This window comes from Megalopta genalis, chromosome 2, assembly GCF_051020955.1.
Source record: "Megalopta genalis isolate 19385.01 chromosome 2, iyMegGena1_principal, whole genome shotgun sequence".
Lineage (NCBI taxonomy): Eukaryota > Metazoa > Arthropoda > Insecta > Hymenoptera > Halictidae > Megalopta > Megalopta genalis.
Window position 1 is genome coordinate 13,690,403 of NC_135014.1, and position 16,757 is coordinate 13,707,159.

Here is a 16,757-nt window from a genome sequence, read left to right on the forward strand (position 1 = left end):
CTGTAGATAAATTCTAAAAACAGTTTCGTAGGAAATAATAGCATCATCTGAAAATTAACTTTTATAAGCAAAAATAAATAAGAGATTACAATTAGATTTTGATATCAGACACTTATAAAATGGTTTTATTAGGTTGGCTTTCCTGATGGGCACCAGTGACAGCCAAGACATTGTTTCCCGCCACTTTTATTGGCGCCAAAATGTCTTTATTATTTTGTATGTTTTAAGTAAATATATTGAAGACGAAAATAATACCAGAAATTAAATATCGTTAATAGAGTCTCTTTCGAAGTTTAAATTCATAATAGGGGTTAGACAAGATGTTAAACAAACGTTGTAAAATTGCTGGTCAACGATATGTTAACATAGCCTAATCAATTTTTACATGCCAATTGTAATTTGCATTACAAATCGTAAATGAAATTTCAAGGTTTCCTAACAGATTTCAGATCAAATAAAACATTTTTAACTATACATTTGTTTTTTAAATATTTGTCAATGGTTCTGATAGAAGCCTATGTTACCATAAGTCGATAATCTCGCATCGAAAATCAAATTTGAAATTAATAATTGTGATCTTTTATGAAAGTAAATTACGTACACACGAATTCATCACATATTTTAAACAATTTAAGAAATTGACGAGTAGCCTTTTAATTTCGTAAAAAACTGTAATACAGATATTGAACCTTTTATAAATTGTTGTTTTTATCAATAACCGTGACTTGCTGTCAAGATATATGATACCACGTTTCAAACAATTCCGTGTATAATCTTACATAGTAACATAATCTATTATAGATTCCGTGGCGCCTACGTATTGGGAGTGACTCACATTCAAATTGTCATTACGCAGTAACGTGTTATTGTTTAACGAGGTCACCTAAACTCTGAATACATGAAATGAACTCTACCGATGAGTAAAATATTGCTACGACTGACTCAATTAAAATTATTGCATATGATTACGAATTCGTATAAAAGTAATCGTGTTTACTTGACATTAAGTTGTTACCAGGAACTGTGGTATACACGTAGGTCTTCTGATTCGATGACTGTCTATAACAATGACATCATTAATATTTCGAACCTAATTGAGAAGCACAACTGAACCGATTAGTTGTTGCTATATTTAGGTATTAAGTAGTATAATACGTGCATTAATTATTTGCCGTAGCACAGTACTTAAATATTAATTATAACACAGTTTATATTATTGACATACATATAAGAGACTTATACTAATTCTTTAGACGTCAATAAGATGATTGAAAGACCCGTTATATTCCAACGCATCATACGTGAACTATTCACCGGTTATTTTGAAACTATTCACTGGTTACTTTGAAACTATTTAACCGCGGTCATAAGTATCACGTTAGTAATCGTTTGCTAATTACAGATTTATTCGACAATTAATATGTTTTCGTGTGGACATATGTATGTATTGCAAATGGTTCCGTTTTTTCAGCGTTTCAACAAAACAAAGACGAATTTGCATAATTTCTGACTCATTCTATTCGTATATATAATCTTCGTAGTTTAATTATCGCTTGCAAATTACCGGCGTTGCGTAGGCCGACGCGCATGCGCGGCCTGATCACCTTCATGGAGCGTCAAAACGACGCGGCATAGTGCAGTACGAGTTCAGTCTTCGGAGAGTTCGTATTGATTCTCTTTTGTGTCAAAGATTTCGTTTATTGTTTTCAAAGAAAGACAGCATGGCGATCTGTGAGTACATTTTTACTTATAGTGGTCATCATTGTTTTCTGAATGTTATAATATTGACATCAATATTCTACAATAAAAATGATTACGATTATTGCTGGCGTTCCGGCACCGAAACTTACAACATCCACCGACAATCTAACGTTACCCCGAACTATATTTCTGACATGATTGCTCCACGTAAAAAGATCCTGATCACGTTGTTTTATTTGTTTTAACGACGACTTAATAAAATATCTTACAATATTACACTTCACCTAACGTGGAGACCAATTGCGTTGTTCCTGACACATCTACCGGTTTACCTTATTTGAACGTTACATATGTAAAACGGTGGTCGTCAATTCCCGAGTACTTGTGATTTCGGTGAACGCTTTAATATAATAAGTGACTATCATCCCACAAATAGGCGTTCGTCATAGTACCACTCTAATAGATGAGAACACATAGTATTTTCGGAGGAAGTGAAGCACAACCGAGAAATTCTTCGCGTGACTCTTGGTGCTTGTCTATATTTATCTGGCGGATTCGATATTCTATTGAATTCCAGCGTGCCAGTTGCTTCTTGTAAAGGTTACCGAAGCGTGATCCTTGAATTACCGGAGTTCTCTATTATTTCGCACCAGTTTCTTCCGATCCAGATCTGACTCACGTATTATAGCATTTCTCCACTCTCTTGAATCCTGTGATTTCTGCCGTCGGTAGCATGCGTATCGAACATTAATTTCTATTTAAATTATTTTCAAAGATATAAGACATTTTAATGCAATTATTATTATTATTATTATTATTATTATTTTAATGCGATTAAGTAGTATCGAATCTGTAGATGATCGATAGCGTCTCGGCGGGTGTATATTGCACCGATAGATTATTGTATCGATCTTGCGAGATGAAACGTAGGACCATAATAATAATAAATTAAATAATGCTTCCTCAGCCTTCTTCCTAGTGTTCAGCTAAATATAGCGACGGGCGCGGCCGGTTTGACAAGCCGGCCGGCTTTCTTTACTCTCGCGATACGATTTCACGAGGCCATAGAACGTCATCAATTAACCTAGAATTCGAAAATGTTGCGGTGCATTTTCGCGATCACAAAGCACGTTTAGTTCCGTCGCTGCTATTTACCACGACGTAGCATCGTCTCGACGAGACACAATTATTTCTCAATTAGAGATTGTTATCGCTAACAATTCTCTTGGAATCCCGGCTTCGATTATGCGAATCTCACGTTCCTCGCGATTTATTTACTATTCATAGCTATTCATACTATTCATGCCTCATATTTACCATCTAATTCCTCGAGTATCTTCTCTGTCTCTTTTTTAGTATTTATTTTGTGTTGTTTTACTTGGAAAAGACGCTCTCTTGTTACCGTAGACTTGCAACACGATATCGTTCGGTCGTCTACATCCGAGAAACAGGTTCTAGTATACTTATTATTAGTCGAGCGTATCGTAGGTGACAGAAACCTATTTATTTTCGTGTAACATGTCTTGACCGCGGAAGCTGAAGGTCGAATATGTTTATAACGATCTTCGGAAAACCAGATACGCGGTGTGGATCGCGAATGAGAAAAAATACAAACGGCATTAAATAGTACAAAATTACAAATCGATCTGTCTTCGGCTGTTATTTCAGCGGCCGTTCATGGCCGCGCTGACCGTCACGTTTCCGTCCGTCCAACGAGACGAAACAGTAGATAAGACAGCTGCAGGTGACGACGCACGTGTCGAACAGGGTCGGCACACGATTTTCGAAGTAGCTTATTGTTTCATTATATTTTCGAGTGCCTACAATCGCGCGTGGCTTAACGGTCGCCTCGTTTGCTGTCTCGTCTCGTTGGACGGACGCTATAGCTAGCAAAAGGAACACAGTTGCTATGCGAGGTCAGTGACAGAGAGGATAGGCGCTAAAACTTCGAAGGTGGAGCGTCTAGCTCTAGCCGTACTTCTCGTAACCGACAAACCAACCTCATTAACTGATGACACGTGCAATTTGTTCGATTGGTTATTGCACGGAACGGCGTGTTGAATATTCGAAAGGTACCTGTTGCTGCGTTCGTCACGATGTTATTCGTAACGCTTGGCCAGTAATTTTCGAGTGACGCGAAATCACGAAATTAGAGAAGTCGGTGGCAACGGAAACGAATTCAGATTAATTCCTCGAGGTACATACCGGTTAACGAATTACGTTAGCAGCAACGACACAAGCCCGGCCGATCTTGCGCAATGGGAAATTGACTCAATGACACTAATTTTCGCATTGTTATGTTAATTGTAACACGCCTCGCGCGATACAGGCTCTATGGTTTAATCGGTTCGCCGGGATATTAACATTCTGCGGCCGATTGCGATCTGGGTTGCCATCTTTGCAGCACCGGGGCCGGAAATTACCGTTAATGGAATAGGAAGAGCGACTCGGACAGCACGGGAACGGCGCGAACTTGCTTAAGCTCGCGTAATTAGACACACGCGAAGATTCGACGTGGTCGTGCCCGTGAATTAGGCAACGCGATCGCCTGCTGTGCGAAACTCGAATCCGGCGTTTGCAAAAATTAGGGAACAGCGGGATTTAAAAAAAAAGAAATGTAATCATTTCGCATCAGAAAAAAAGGAAAGAACTTATGGGACACCCTAATATAATGTACCGATCGATGTCGATATAATGTCAAGATAATGAACTTTTAATAATGTTCTTTCATACGTTATCAGCGCGGCGAATTTCTGTGACCGGAACAATCTCGCTGTGAAAGTTCGTCGTCGCATCGATCAGTTCGAATCATTGGCGTACTTGTAATGTGAAGTAATCGGCATCGAAGTAGCAATGATATCAGCTCGATGATGTTTCCGACCTCGTCCAACGGGACTTTCTATTATCTTTAATTCTGTTATCGGCATTGGGTCTGCGATTTCTACGCACGTGGGAATATTCATGGACAACACACGAGTTATTTATAGCGACGCGAGTTATGGGGATCGCCGGTGGTGGAACTTATGACCCTTGCTCGTTGAAACTGGCAATTTGATTCAGGATCACGAGTCACGTCGTTAAACGAGGCTGAGCTGATTTTAGCATCTCTTGTTGGTCAAGTGAAAGCATCCAAAATGGTCCCTCGAAATATCTAATATGAACTTGCGAGTTCTCCTCCAAGCCATCGCTACTTGAGAAAGTACTTAAAAAAAATTCTGAAATTCGTTGTTCGTCGACGAGTAATTTAAGCTAACAATTACATTGTCTAGTAAAATTTTCGTTCTTGTAAGCCTGAGTTCTTCTAGTTCTTCTAAGTCATGCGTAGTGACTTAAATGACTCGGTAAATATGTATCGATACCTATGCACATAGATATTAATACCGTATTCTCCGACGACGCCACTTTGGTGTCGCGTTTACGGCTAAAGGGGCAAATACCTTAACGAAGGTATGCGGAAGAATACGAATTCCGCGAAAGAATCTGCAACGACGGTTTAAAAAAGAAATACGGTGACCCCCAAATTATCGGCGATTTCTTGACGATACGGTGATGTCAGCAACGGGAACACGGCCTCCGTGACACAAGTCACTATTTATAAGCGTTGCGTTCGTTCCGCAAAACGTGGTCTTTGGAGCATCGGTTGGTAGCCGCCTCGATGGCTAGTACACGCGAAAACAACCTTTCGGACGATCGTTCCATCGATCACCGACCGTCTCGATCAATTTTTTATTCGGGACCGGTGAACGCGTTCGGCCGTGGTGCGATCCCGTGCCAAACGAGTGAACTTTAAAAACAGTTGGTTCGTTCGAAAATGGAAAAATTACGATACAATGACGTAACTTAGGACGCGATCGATATGATATTTACTGCCGCAATATTTACGTTTACATAAACCGTTACGATGCAGTGAAGTGCGACGATCGCACGACGCGCAAAATGTTTGATCGGCGAAGCAGTTGAAGTTGTTAATTTTCGTTTGAACAGTGAAACAAGGCGACCATAAACTATCGTACTCGATGCACCGAGAAACGAACAAGTTCGTTCGCATAAGTGTTCACGCGTGTGAAACAGTCGATTAGATATAAGCTTTTCGCGAATGTTGGAAGCTTAGTTTTATTTATGTACCCGATATTACCAGATACGCGAAGCTGAGAATATTCTGCGGCCACGAATACAACTCTGTACGATAATTGTGATAATCATTATAATGGGCTCCCGCGATCGTAGCCTATCGGACTTTTATCGTTACGTGTTACCAAAGAACTTTTTACTGAAGTTTGCCATACTGGCGTTGATTTTCATCTTCACGGACGTGGGACGTCATCTGCGATCTCTGTTCGATCCCTCAGGTAAATATTTATGCTGCAAGGAATTGTCGAAAGAGAGCACGTTCTTTCGTAGTTCGAAACTCTTTTAAATACCTTGGTCTTTTTTTGTGAGAATTTTTCTAAATAAAATTGACTACCGTTGTTTTTTTCTCTTTTTTTTTTGTCAGTAAACATCGTCGACCACACGTGCATTATGCGACTTCGTCCCGCGACAATGCCATAAAAAGTTTATCGTGCCAACGTTTACCGCTGGAACGTTTAATCGTAAAAACGGATATTTACCAATCGGAGTCCTAGTATTTAGGGAGCGCCGTTGATTCGATGCGTCGCGTCGCGAGCAACTAGAATTTATGGTCGCACGAAATCGTTTGCAGCCGGCGTTTCTGCTCGAACGCAAAAGGAAAGAGAAGACGGGGCATCTGACTCGTCGACAGCGACGTCGACGCCGGCATTCCATTTTCGTCGAAGGAAACCCGCCTGTTTAATTGAAGACAATCAGCTCGAGACCGTAAATTGTTCGCGGACTAGAAATAGGAACGTCGAGATGGTGAACTTGTAACTAATTCCACGGTTTCCTATTTCGCTACAGTCGGCGTTTTCATTGATTTTGCTCCCCATTCATGAATCTCTAAATTAATCACGGGCTTTGCGATAAAAATGATAAACTTTAAAACTGTAAATGGTTAATTTGTGTTTTTATGCACGTTGCCGTATAAAGACATATTACACAGCACACTAATCGTAGAGCGTGATAATTCGATTGCGGATCTTTATGAAAAATGAAAATTCTCAACCTCGGTTGCAACGAACCAAAGTAAAATAGTAGCTTGTTCTTTCTCAACGTGTCAAATAGGTTGAAAATATTGGGTTGGCAACTAAGTGATTGCCGATTTGTTCAATGAAATAAAAAATTTTTTTTACTTGGGACGAAGTTTAATCTGTAATGTATTTTCCATTTTTTGTTCGATGACCTTTTGCCATCTCTCCGACAACTTGAAAATTCCACGCTCGTAGAAAGTCTGATCCTTTTTGGCCAAAAACTGAGTTAAGTGAGATTTTACAGCGTCGTCGTCGTTAAAAGTTTTACCACGAAGGGAATTGTCCAGGGATCGAAATAAGTGGTAATCCGATGGCGCGAGATCAGGTCTATATTTGACCGCTGCATTCAATTTGTCCAGTTGCTAACATTCACGGATAATAAAAAATAACATAATAATAATTTTATAGTACATAACATTTACGGATATCATAAAAATGGGAGTGAGAGGCATCTATAACTGAAATCGGCAATTACTTAGTTGCCAACCCAATAATATAACAGCATTCTTAAAGTCTAATAATCTTGCCACCGTTTTCTGTTCCACCTACACGGTGCTCTTATAAATATATAAAATCCGCATTTCGCTTTTATTGAAACTTTTTAACAATGCAAATAGCGAATGGATTAATGGAAAGAAATTGCATCTCAATTATTATTTCCACGTTTCGCAATAGGCGCGGATAACTTTTATTCTGCACGAAGGTCCGCAGTGTTGGTAATCGAGTATGAAGTCATCATCCTGGCTCTCTCGTCCTTCGAGCTCCAAGTCCGTTAGGCTCGCAGACGTTTATCGACTGTGTCGAGATCATCGGCGAAGATTTCTAATCGCGCGAGACGTGATCTAGACGCGTAATTATTGCGGCCACCGGGATATTGATCGATGCGAGTCCTGCATTGTCCTACTTTCGTTCGCTGTATCATCAGACCGGCGTCCAGACGTCTGGTATGTTCGTTGGAAAAACGTTGCCCCACTTTCGTCGAATAAAAATCGTCCTGTTTGCTCGTTTCTCCTGGTAAATTGACCTTATTGTGCTCAAGGGTGGTCGTTACCACCCCTGGCTGAATGCATGCGCTGAAGAAAACCATTCGTCATAATCAAATTATGGATTTTATGCGTTCTTGACTTTTTCAAACTTAAGCTTTTTCTTGTAGGATGTTGTGCAATCGATAATAAATTCATCCCCTTTCCAGCAGAGAAATACATTAATACTAGAATTGGAATAAATGAACGTAGAATACATAAAGGTTTATAAATTTAGAGTATGTCGAATTGTTCGACGTTACAGTCACTACAATCTTGTACTTAACTTTCAGCGTCGTTGTTAATATTATAAAAGACTGGAGCGTGATGATGTAATATTGAAAGCAATAGTTACGTAACTTCGCTTTAGCAGAGCACACGGCTACGTTCGATCGGCTTCGAGTCCGATGATGAAGGTACACATGGCCGCGAGGATCGATCCAAGTAGCTTTTCAGACATCGAGAACTTGAGCTAGGGCGTTTGGCTTGCATCTGTCAGGGATATTTTGTGTCCAGAATTCTCCTTTGAAATCGATGGGATTTCAGGTAAAAAATTCGCTTCAAAGACGACTCGTCTTCCCTGCCGTTTGAAATTTTCTTCAAATTCTCCACAGTCTCTTCGTAGCGACTGAATATTCCCCAGCTGACTTCCTCCGCTATTATTTGCTGGCGTCATAACGACCGGAATGTTAAAGACCACTTATACCGACCAAGGAGAAATAGTCAAAGTCCAGCTGTAAAAATGTTAACGAGCGGTAATTTCGTTCAGTGACATCGATTAACATTGTAATTTTGTATCGGCAGCACTCTCCACCGAGGACAAATTGGAATACAAATTCTACCCCGTCGCTACCGGGCAGGTTCAGTTCCGGGTAAAGGCAGCGAACGACGCCCACGTTGCTCTCACCACCGGCCCCGAGGAGGGAGAACCCATGTACGAGGTAAACAAGACGACAATGTTCCAATAGAACGCGATGATAATAACAACGACAACAATAACAATGGTGTAATATTAACGTATCAGGTTTTCATCGGCGGATGGAGCAACGGCAAATCCGTGATTCGCAAGAATAGAGCGAAACCCGAAGCCGCGGAAGCCGAGACACCTGGTATATTAAGTCCTGACGAATTCCGCGGTTTTTGGATCAGGTGAGCCGTACATTAATAAACATTGATATCGATAGCTTCTAGAGCGAGAGGCGTGGACAGTTCGGATGCTCTAAGGTCGGCCTCCAACGGTCGGTCGTGGTTCACCACGCATTCAAGTCTCCAAGGCAGGGCACTATCTTTCTGTAATCGAGACTCTCGGAAGTCCAATTGATCAAGATCGCGCAATAAAATGTTATAGAAACGAAGTTATGTATGTATCCATAGACGTGACTGGGAAGAAAATATTACAATGATGTAATTACAAGAGCCAGAGAGAAGAAATGTATTCGATAAATAACTGCCTAAGCAAAAAAAAGGGTAATAAGAAGTCGAAGTAGCCAGGCTTTCGTTTAAAAATTGTATTTCGTGGGAAATGAAGATGATCGGTTCGATGCTAGATAGTATTAAGCGATCTTGGTAGTTACCAGAATGATTACTCACACGATAATTGTTCCAGATGGGGCGATGGTGCTATCTCCGTGGGCAAGGAAGGCGAACCGAGTGCATTCCTCACGTATACCGATCCAGACCCGTTCGGAATCGGTTACTTCGGAGTGTGCACTGGTTGGGGTGCCTCCGGCGAATGGATGGTCGAAGGTACAATGTCCTGTGGATCTTATTTTCGACACTGTCTCAGGGTTTAGTAGGTTTTCACTAGAGTTGCTTCCTCTTCTACCTCTACAGTTTATTTAGATGAGTTTCTTAAAGCAAGTATTTCCTGTAATTGAAAATCGATATTTAGAAGCTTGATATTACGGTAAAAACTGTAAAGTATATTATTACGTTGCTTTGGATGATATAGAAATAATTATCTTTGCAAATAGTGTATATACGATTATAGTAGATATACCGCAGCGTAATATGTTTTTTCAACCAGATATTTAAGTATCTTTCACTATTTATTAACACGATCTTGTTCCTGGTACTTAATCGGATGTCGGGATGGATCTCTACTAATACGCCTTCGTCCGCACAGCCATCTGTGTCGGTGATCACGATCGTTGTACGTATTGTATACAGGAGCCTGAGCGAAAAACGTAGTTGCATCCCCTAGAAAGATCTAGCTTTTCTGCTCGAGTATGTTTGATTTGGTGCTAGCACGTTCCGCCCCCTGCCTTTTTATTGTTCAATTAGACTTTTGATTTAGACCCGTGCACACGAAGCAAAGTATCAATCACGTTTGTCAATTAGACGCTCGCACTTGTACACGAACAGTGGATAAGATTAAGATCAGTGGCCAAGAAAAAGAGATCAGGAATAAGACAATAAAACAGTTACATTATATTGCGGGGTGGGAATCATGCGCCATTTTCTTTCCTTTCCATAAGGACACGGCACGCTGTCAACGGGGAATAAATTAGTCTACCAATTTCGTAATGTGAGAAGCGGGGCTGTCCTCCTGGACGTGAAGGCCAAGAGTAACGCTCACATTGCCTTGACCAACAAAAGGGGCGAATCGTCCCCTATGTATGAAATCTTGCTTGGGGGTTGGGAGAACATGGCGTCGGTCATCAGATACGATCGTAAACAGCCCGACAAGGTTTGCCGTCGAACTTGAAACAATATCGTTCCTTCGACTTTTACTTTTGGGTCGGTAACATTCCTTGATCGTTCAAGAAAAGAACAAAATGTATGCGAGCAGTTCTAACCCATCGCTGGAAGATAAGAAATCAAGTGATGGGTTAGTACAACGTAGCGAAGAGCCGAAAAAGCTAATTGGACAGGTGTGCCCGTCGCAACAAGGAAGAGTCGAAGGAACCCTTCGTTCGCGTGTCCATTGGTCCGCCCTAAACGGCTGATTCTGCACGGACAGGTGCGCGTAGACACGCCATACCTGATGAACGAGAGCCAGTCGAAGAAGTTCGCGATTACTTGGCTCGACGGCTTGATCAGAGTCAGGGCTGAGAATCTAAGCGGTCCCGTGATCATGGAATGGCGGGATCCTAAGCCGATCGGCATCAGCTACGTGGGCGTACGCACCGGTTGGGGCGCGACCGGAAAATGGCAACTTCGTGCTGTCAGATTTCCGGCTCCCGATGCCAAAAGTAATTTGTCACGAAAGTATTTTTTTTCGTCGAGAAACGAATTTTTTTAACATCGCTGCGAACATGTGAAAAGCTTCTTGGCCTCGATTTCTTGGAAATTGAAGAATGAGTACAGTGTTGCCTCGGTGAAAGGCGTTCAGGTTCGTCGGGTAACGGGTAACGGGGGTGGCTGGTACTTTCGGGAGGTCACTTGAAGTCTTTTACCAAGGCAATATCGTACAAATTCAGAACTGTTTCTCTCAAAGGATTTGACTAATTCAAATGTAATTCTATCTTCGAGATTCAGATTATCTTTCCGTTGAATCAAAATGTTGTTTGTACGCTTTGCTATTCCTTGCACGCATCGGCGGAACTCGGGATCATTGAGCAACAGCAATTGTTCTCGCTTGAGTGGCGGTGCAGATTCGAGCATCTTGTATGGAAATATATTCTTGGAAACATTAATAAATGGCTGCAGAGAATGATTTCAGGAGATGGTTTGAATGCTCGATTGAGTTTGAAGTGATTATGTCCGTGACTATACTAACTGCACGTTCAATCATGCTTTTCTAACACTAGTATATACTGCACCAAGTATACCGAGATCTTATCGTTATCCCCTGCAGAACTTTCGCTTGTTTCCATGTAATGCGCGACACGATGTCCTATCAGTAATGAGAAGATTAAAAAGAAAGCGGTTAGAATGTTTATGTTTTACTGACTATGACTTATGTTTTACTCATGTATCATCGCTTTAATATTGTCAGTGCGACGATAATTAATACATCAATGCTCCTTTTCATCGATTGCAATTTTTTTCATAGCATGTATGTATGCTGCTCCAATGAAATCGGTGGTGAAACCCAAATATTAAGAGGATCATTTAAAAGCTATAAGATTCAAAAAATTACATGAAGCTAGAAGAAGGATAAAATATTTTCCTTTTCTTTCGTTGTTTGTGTTGCACTACTGATCCATTCCTGCGTGTTTTGGACGCAACCGGTTAATGTTCCAATGCACCTGTTTCCAGATGCAACGAGCCCATCTGCCCCGCCTCCACCGGTGCAAGGTTTGGAGGAGGTAGGCGGTAAGTTCGGAGAATGCTGGTGTGACTCGACAGGTGGCATGGTGCCTGGAGATGCTGTCGAAGGTGGAAAGGACGACGAGGTCCTGTTTGTAGGCAGAGCCTTCCACGAGGGAGCTCTTCTGCCCGGCAAAGTTAAACCTAGCCACTCTGTTTGCTACGTTGCATGGGGTGGTGAAGAGCATGGAAAGTCTGAGTACCAGGTAATTAATAATACATGCTTTTATTATGATATCCTTTGCACGACTGCAACCAGCTCTGCACACCTGTACATTTAAAAAAATTGTTGCAGGTTCTCTGTGGCTGCAGGCCTACATGGGTTTCAACCAGTGGAAACAACATTCCTCCCAATTCAATTCCTGGTGGCGAAACTGAGGATGGGGAACCCCTCTTCATCGGCCGCGTGCAACACGAAGGCACTTTGACAGTTGGCAAGGTGCAACCGTCCCATAGCGTCTGCTATATCCCATTCGGTGGTACCGAAGTCGCCTTTCCCGATTACGAGATTTTGGTTTCACAGTAATCGAGCAGTGATCGCGCTGAGACAAAACAGAATTACAGGCTGCACCGACTCGTCGATGAATTTTAACCATTGTTTCAACAATAATTTTGTTTTCCAAAGCTATGTTCAACATTAAAAGGAGAATCAGTTTGTGTTATATATAATAAGATCGATTTAATAATAAAAAAAGAATAATATTAAGAAGAATCAATTTAATGAATACATTTTTGTAGTAGAATCAAAAATTGATGATACATTATTTATGATTTTATTGTAATTTTTTTATGGATCTATTTTTTGAAATATTATAACAAATGTTGAAGCGATACACCATTAATTTGTAAAAAATATTTACAATGACACAGTTTCTTTGAATCAGAGAATCTCTTAATGACAGTCAATATTCTTTATTGAGAAGTGGAATGTATTAGTGGATCATGAAGCTTATATGTGTGCAAACTAGTCTAGTTGTGAATGAATTCATCGACCAGTCGAAATACGCAACATGTGTCCACTTCCGCACTTGAAATTACGATGTAGAACGCGCAAATCAAACTGGCGATGTATGTAGATCCGCTATGTATGCAGATTACTTGTTGTTAACTCCAGTTTTGTGCCGTTTGAATCTTCGTTACCTTTGACTCGTTCCTTGTTCGTACGAGAGCATCGCTAGAACGTATATTCGACAGCCACATAGTTTTTTAACGCACAACACTCTTCGCTTTCTTGAAGTTATTTTTGGATTCTATATTGTTATGAAACAATAAATATTATAAATTATTCGATGGTCTTAATCTCTTAAAAGGTATTCTCCTACTTGTCGTGCAGATTTTAATATACCACCTAAAACCCGTCTAATCTTGTTGACCCTCACAGTTTAATATGAGAGATTTAACTATTGAAAGTATCTTTTGTGGAAAAGGATAACGAAAATCATTTTTCGGGTATTTGAACTTTTTACATATAGTAAAAACTACTAAAAAGATGAAAATTACAGGAATATTTGAAATTATTAGAGCTAGAGGAATAATATTTAAATGTCGTTTATTTATTTAATAAAGAATCAAGATTTGCAAGCCGTTATGGATAAATTTTCTATTTACAGAATCATAGTGAACGTAATTTTTTTGCGGGGGCGTTTATGAGTGGTCAGACTGGCTGTAGGTTTGCTCTTGCGTTCCATGTTCCAATATACATATGTAAGCTGAAATAAGCCAGACCTTAACAATGGCGGCTGAACCGTCACGATTAGCTGTTCAATGTCAACTGGAAGAGGAAGTTTTGAAATAGTGGCAGGTGCGAAGTGTTTAATTGGATATTATGGCGGACAAAGAGCCTGCTACTATCGACGATGAAATTGGGGATCCCGGCATCGAGCCTGGTGCTTCTACGGAAACAATGCTTGTTACCACCGACAGTTTCGAGGAGTATGAGCAAGAGATTAGTAGTAGCATCGACGATAGACAAATGAAAGAAAGCACAACGAGCACCATCTCCGAGATCCAGGAAGACGCGCAAGACATTCCGACAACACCCACAGTAGCGAATTCGCGAGATCTTCAAAAAACACCTTCTCTTGATGATTCCGAATTAGTAGGTTTTATAACCTCTTTCAGAAGAATCACTTTTAATTAAATATCAATCCAATCGATTCAATAAAAATGTTGGTGGTCTTTCTTGTTTAGCATGCAAGCCTATTGACAACTTTTGATTGTTATAAGAATTATTATTTGTTTTACTCAAGTTGGGGTCACATTATCTTTCGGTGTGACACCCACTCAATATCAGTAGGTGCTTACCTTCATTTTGTTTCAGGAGGGTGTCACCCATCGAATAGGTCAGAGTAGTTTAGATTCCGATCCCTTACGTTGCAAAACATGGCTGGCTCAAAGGAAACATATATTTATTTTAAGCCAGGCTGGAAAACCTATATACTCTAGATACAGTTCTGAGGATAAACTAGTCACAGTGATGGGCGTTATGCAGGCTCTTGTTTCATTCGTCCAAGCAGACAGCGATATGATTAGATCTGTACATGCAGGAGATACTAATTTTGTGTTCGTAGTTAAAGGTCCACTAATACTAGTTTCAGTCTCTAAAACACTCGAAAGTGTACCACAACTTACATTGCAATTAACGTACGTATACACTCTCGAAACACTGATTTATTTTTTGTTGCACATTAACATATCTACTTTCATTTCAGATATGTGTACAATCAAATAGTCTCTATGTTGACACAGTCACAATTAACTAAAGTATATGAGCAACGTAGGAATTTTGATTTGAGAAGATTGTTATCTGGTAGCGAAAGACTGATAGATCATCTATTAAACTTCATGGATAGAGAACCAGCATTTTTCCTAGGAGCTATTAAATGTTTACCCCTACTTCCTTCTATGCGAAGTTCCATTGCTCAAACAATCATCCAGACTTGTGGAAAGATCAAGGTATACTAGATATCTAAGATCAAATTTTGATTTCCTTTAATGGTTGTACTAACAAGTCACACTTTCCAGAATTTAGTGTTTGCAATACTTCTAGCTAATAATCAACTGGTAACGTTAGTCAGAATGAACAAATTCTTTTTACACCCAGTGGACTTGCATATAATACAGAATTTGGTCGACAGTTCAGAGTCGCTTAAAACAGCCGAGAGCTGGACACCGATATGTCTGCCAAAGTTTGATGCCAATGGTTATATGCATGGACATGTGTCATATTTGGCCGAGGACTGTCAAGCATGTCTGCTATTACTCACTGTCGACCGAGACGTGTTCTTTGTACTGTCCGAGGCAAAACAGGTGATTTAACATAGAATTTTCATTGAGATTTCCAAAAACATTTTGCTGAATAATTTTCTTTCTAGAAAATCGTAGAAAAATTGAGACGGACAAATTGTCTGGAAGCAATTAACGAATCCATGAACAAACCACCGATTACAACGGCTGACATTGGATTGCCAGAGATGCGGCACGTTTTATACAAATGTAAAAGTACAGCTCAGTTTTGGAGTCCTGGTTTTCAAGCTCCGTATACAACGGATGAAGAAATAGAGCGGTACATTTATATTAATAAAAATGAGATTCATGAAATAACAGTAATTCCACAATTGCAACATTTTTTCCACAGATTGCTGGGTCTTTATCAGTGTTTGCACCATAGATTATACGCTCCAAATCGACCGCTGAAATTTATATTCCAACAATTAGATAAAGAGACTATGCTAGCATGGGTAAGTTGAATATAATTAACTTTGGGATTTCCCAATTTATATATCAGTCTAATATTAAATACACGTTCCAGGTAACACTGGGTTTTGAATTGTATGTTACGTTTGAACCGTTAGTAACCAAAGCTGATGCTATTGAAGCGGCAAGTAAATTAGTAAAGTGGATCAAGAAAGAAGAAGAGAGATTATTTATTTTAAATCCCCCAACGTTTTAAGAAAAAGATTATTGGTCGAATGGATAAAGTTTAAAAACGCAGTACACTGTTTTATAACGGTTTAGCTGCTAAATGGAGTACCACGAATAATAGCGAAGCAAACTGCATCGTAAGTGGGCGATGCATTCACGTTGTTTTCTTTCTCATATATCGACACTATAATTTTGCTCATTATTTCTTTTATAAAAGTACTGCGAGATTCAGTACAATGTGGAAATGTATATATTTGAAGATACTACGCGTGTAATTGTATACATTACATTTATAGACAGGCTATGACATTATCAACTTTATTTTATTACATGGTGCTTGAGAAAATTTGTCATTGCTTCGTTGAGAACGGATCTATTCTGAAAAGAATCTTTTTATGTCGTTTACGAATGTCCTTAATATAGTAACCTTTATCAACAATCGCAATGATAAATATTCTCTATTCTTTTGTAAATAATATTTACGATGTAAGTTTATCGAAAAAAAAGATTCTAGAATGAACTAATAGCGTAATTTTATGAAGAACAAATATTGTTACTTGGAACGCGTATTGTACGGGTATGCTACTATGTAGCGTTTCTATCGATGAGTACTATAATTTTAATATGAAACTATTCCCTGTAAATGTTACACACTGCTGTTAATTGTGACCGAAGTGTTGTACACATCATAAACGGATTCAAGACTTAT

At 39.7% G+C, this 16,757-nt stretch overlaps 2 protein-coding genes across 4 annotated transcripts; both read left to right on the top strand.

Moving 5' to 3' along the window:
- The first annotated feature begins 1,570 nt into the window (after positions 1-1,570).
- On the top strand, positions 1,571-13,409 carry LOC117219218 (uncharacterized). Of its 3 annotated transcripts, XM_033468177.2 has the most exons (9): positions 3,364-3,489; positions 5,840-6,050; positions 8,675-8,811; positions 8,895-9,019; positions 9,477-9,616; positions 10,348-10,559; positions 10,833-11,064; positions 12,074-12,330; positions 12,420-13,409. In XM_033468177.2, exons 1-9 carry the CDS (start codon positions 3,379-3,381, stop codon positions 12,648-12,650), a joined length of 1,656 nt encoding a protein of 551 aa, XP_033324068.2. In that variant the 5' UTR covers positions 3,364-3,378; the 3' UTR covers positions 12,651-13,409. The 3 variants fall into 3 exon arrangements, with proteins under 3 accessions (XP_033324069.2, XP_033324068.2, XP_033324070.2); XM_033468178.2 differs by lacking the exons at positions 3,364-3,489; positions 5,840-6,050 and adding an exon at positions 1,571-1,731; XM_033468179.2 differs by lacking the exons at positions 10,348-10,559; positions 10,833-11,064 and adding an exon at positions 9,996-10,022.
- Positions 13,410-13,807: 398 nt separating this feature from the next.
- Positions 13,808-16,756, top strand: Mon1 (vacuolar fusion protein MON1 homolog). Its single transcript, XM_033468180.2, has 7 exons — positions 13,808-14,222; positions 14,445-14,767; positions 14,836-15,079; positions 15,149-15,433; positions 15,499-15,689; positions 15,762-15,864; positions 15,936-16,756. The coding sequence occupies exons 1-7, from the start codon at positions 13,950-13,952 to the stop codon at positions 16,074-16,076; spliced, it is 1,560 nt and encodes a 519-aa protein (XP_033324071.1). The 5' UTR covers positions 13,808-13,949; the 3' UTR covers positions 16,077-16,756.
- Position 16,757: the final 1 nt, after the last annotated feature.

What these genes read in the sequence shown, in the direction of transcription:
- LOC117219218 (XM_033468177.2), top strand. Translation starts at nt 3,379, where the DNA reads ATGGCCGCGCTGACCGTCACGTTTCCGTCCGTCCAACGAGACGAAACA. An exon ending in AGGGAGAACCCATGTACGAG is followed by an intron (nt 8,812 to 8,894) that starts GTAAACAAGACG and finishes TTAACGTATCAG; the next exon opens with GTTTTCATCGGCGGATGGAG. An exon ending in TTCCGCGGTTTTTGGATCAG is followed by an intron (nt 9,020 to 9,476) that starts GTGAGCCGTACA and finishes TAATTGTTCCAG; the next exon opens with ATGGGGCGATGGTGCTATCT.
- Mon1 (XM_033468180.2), top strand. Translation starts at nt 13,950, where the DNA reads ATGGCGGACAAAGAGCCTGCTACTATCGACGATGAAATTGGGGATCCC. An exon ending in CTCTTGATGATTCCGAATTA is followed by an intron (nt 14,223 to 14,444) that starts GTAGGTTTTATA and finishes ATTTTGTTTCAG; the next exon opens with GAGGGTGTCACCCATCGAAT. An exon ending in AGACTTGTGGAAAGATCAAG is followed by an intron (nt 15,080 to 15,148) that starts GTATACTAGATA and finishes CACACTTTCCAG; the next exon opens with AATTTAGTGTTTGCAATACT.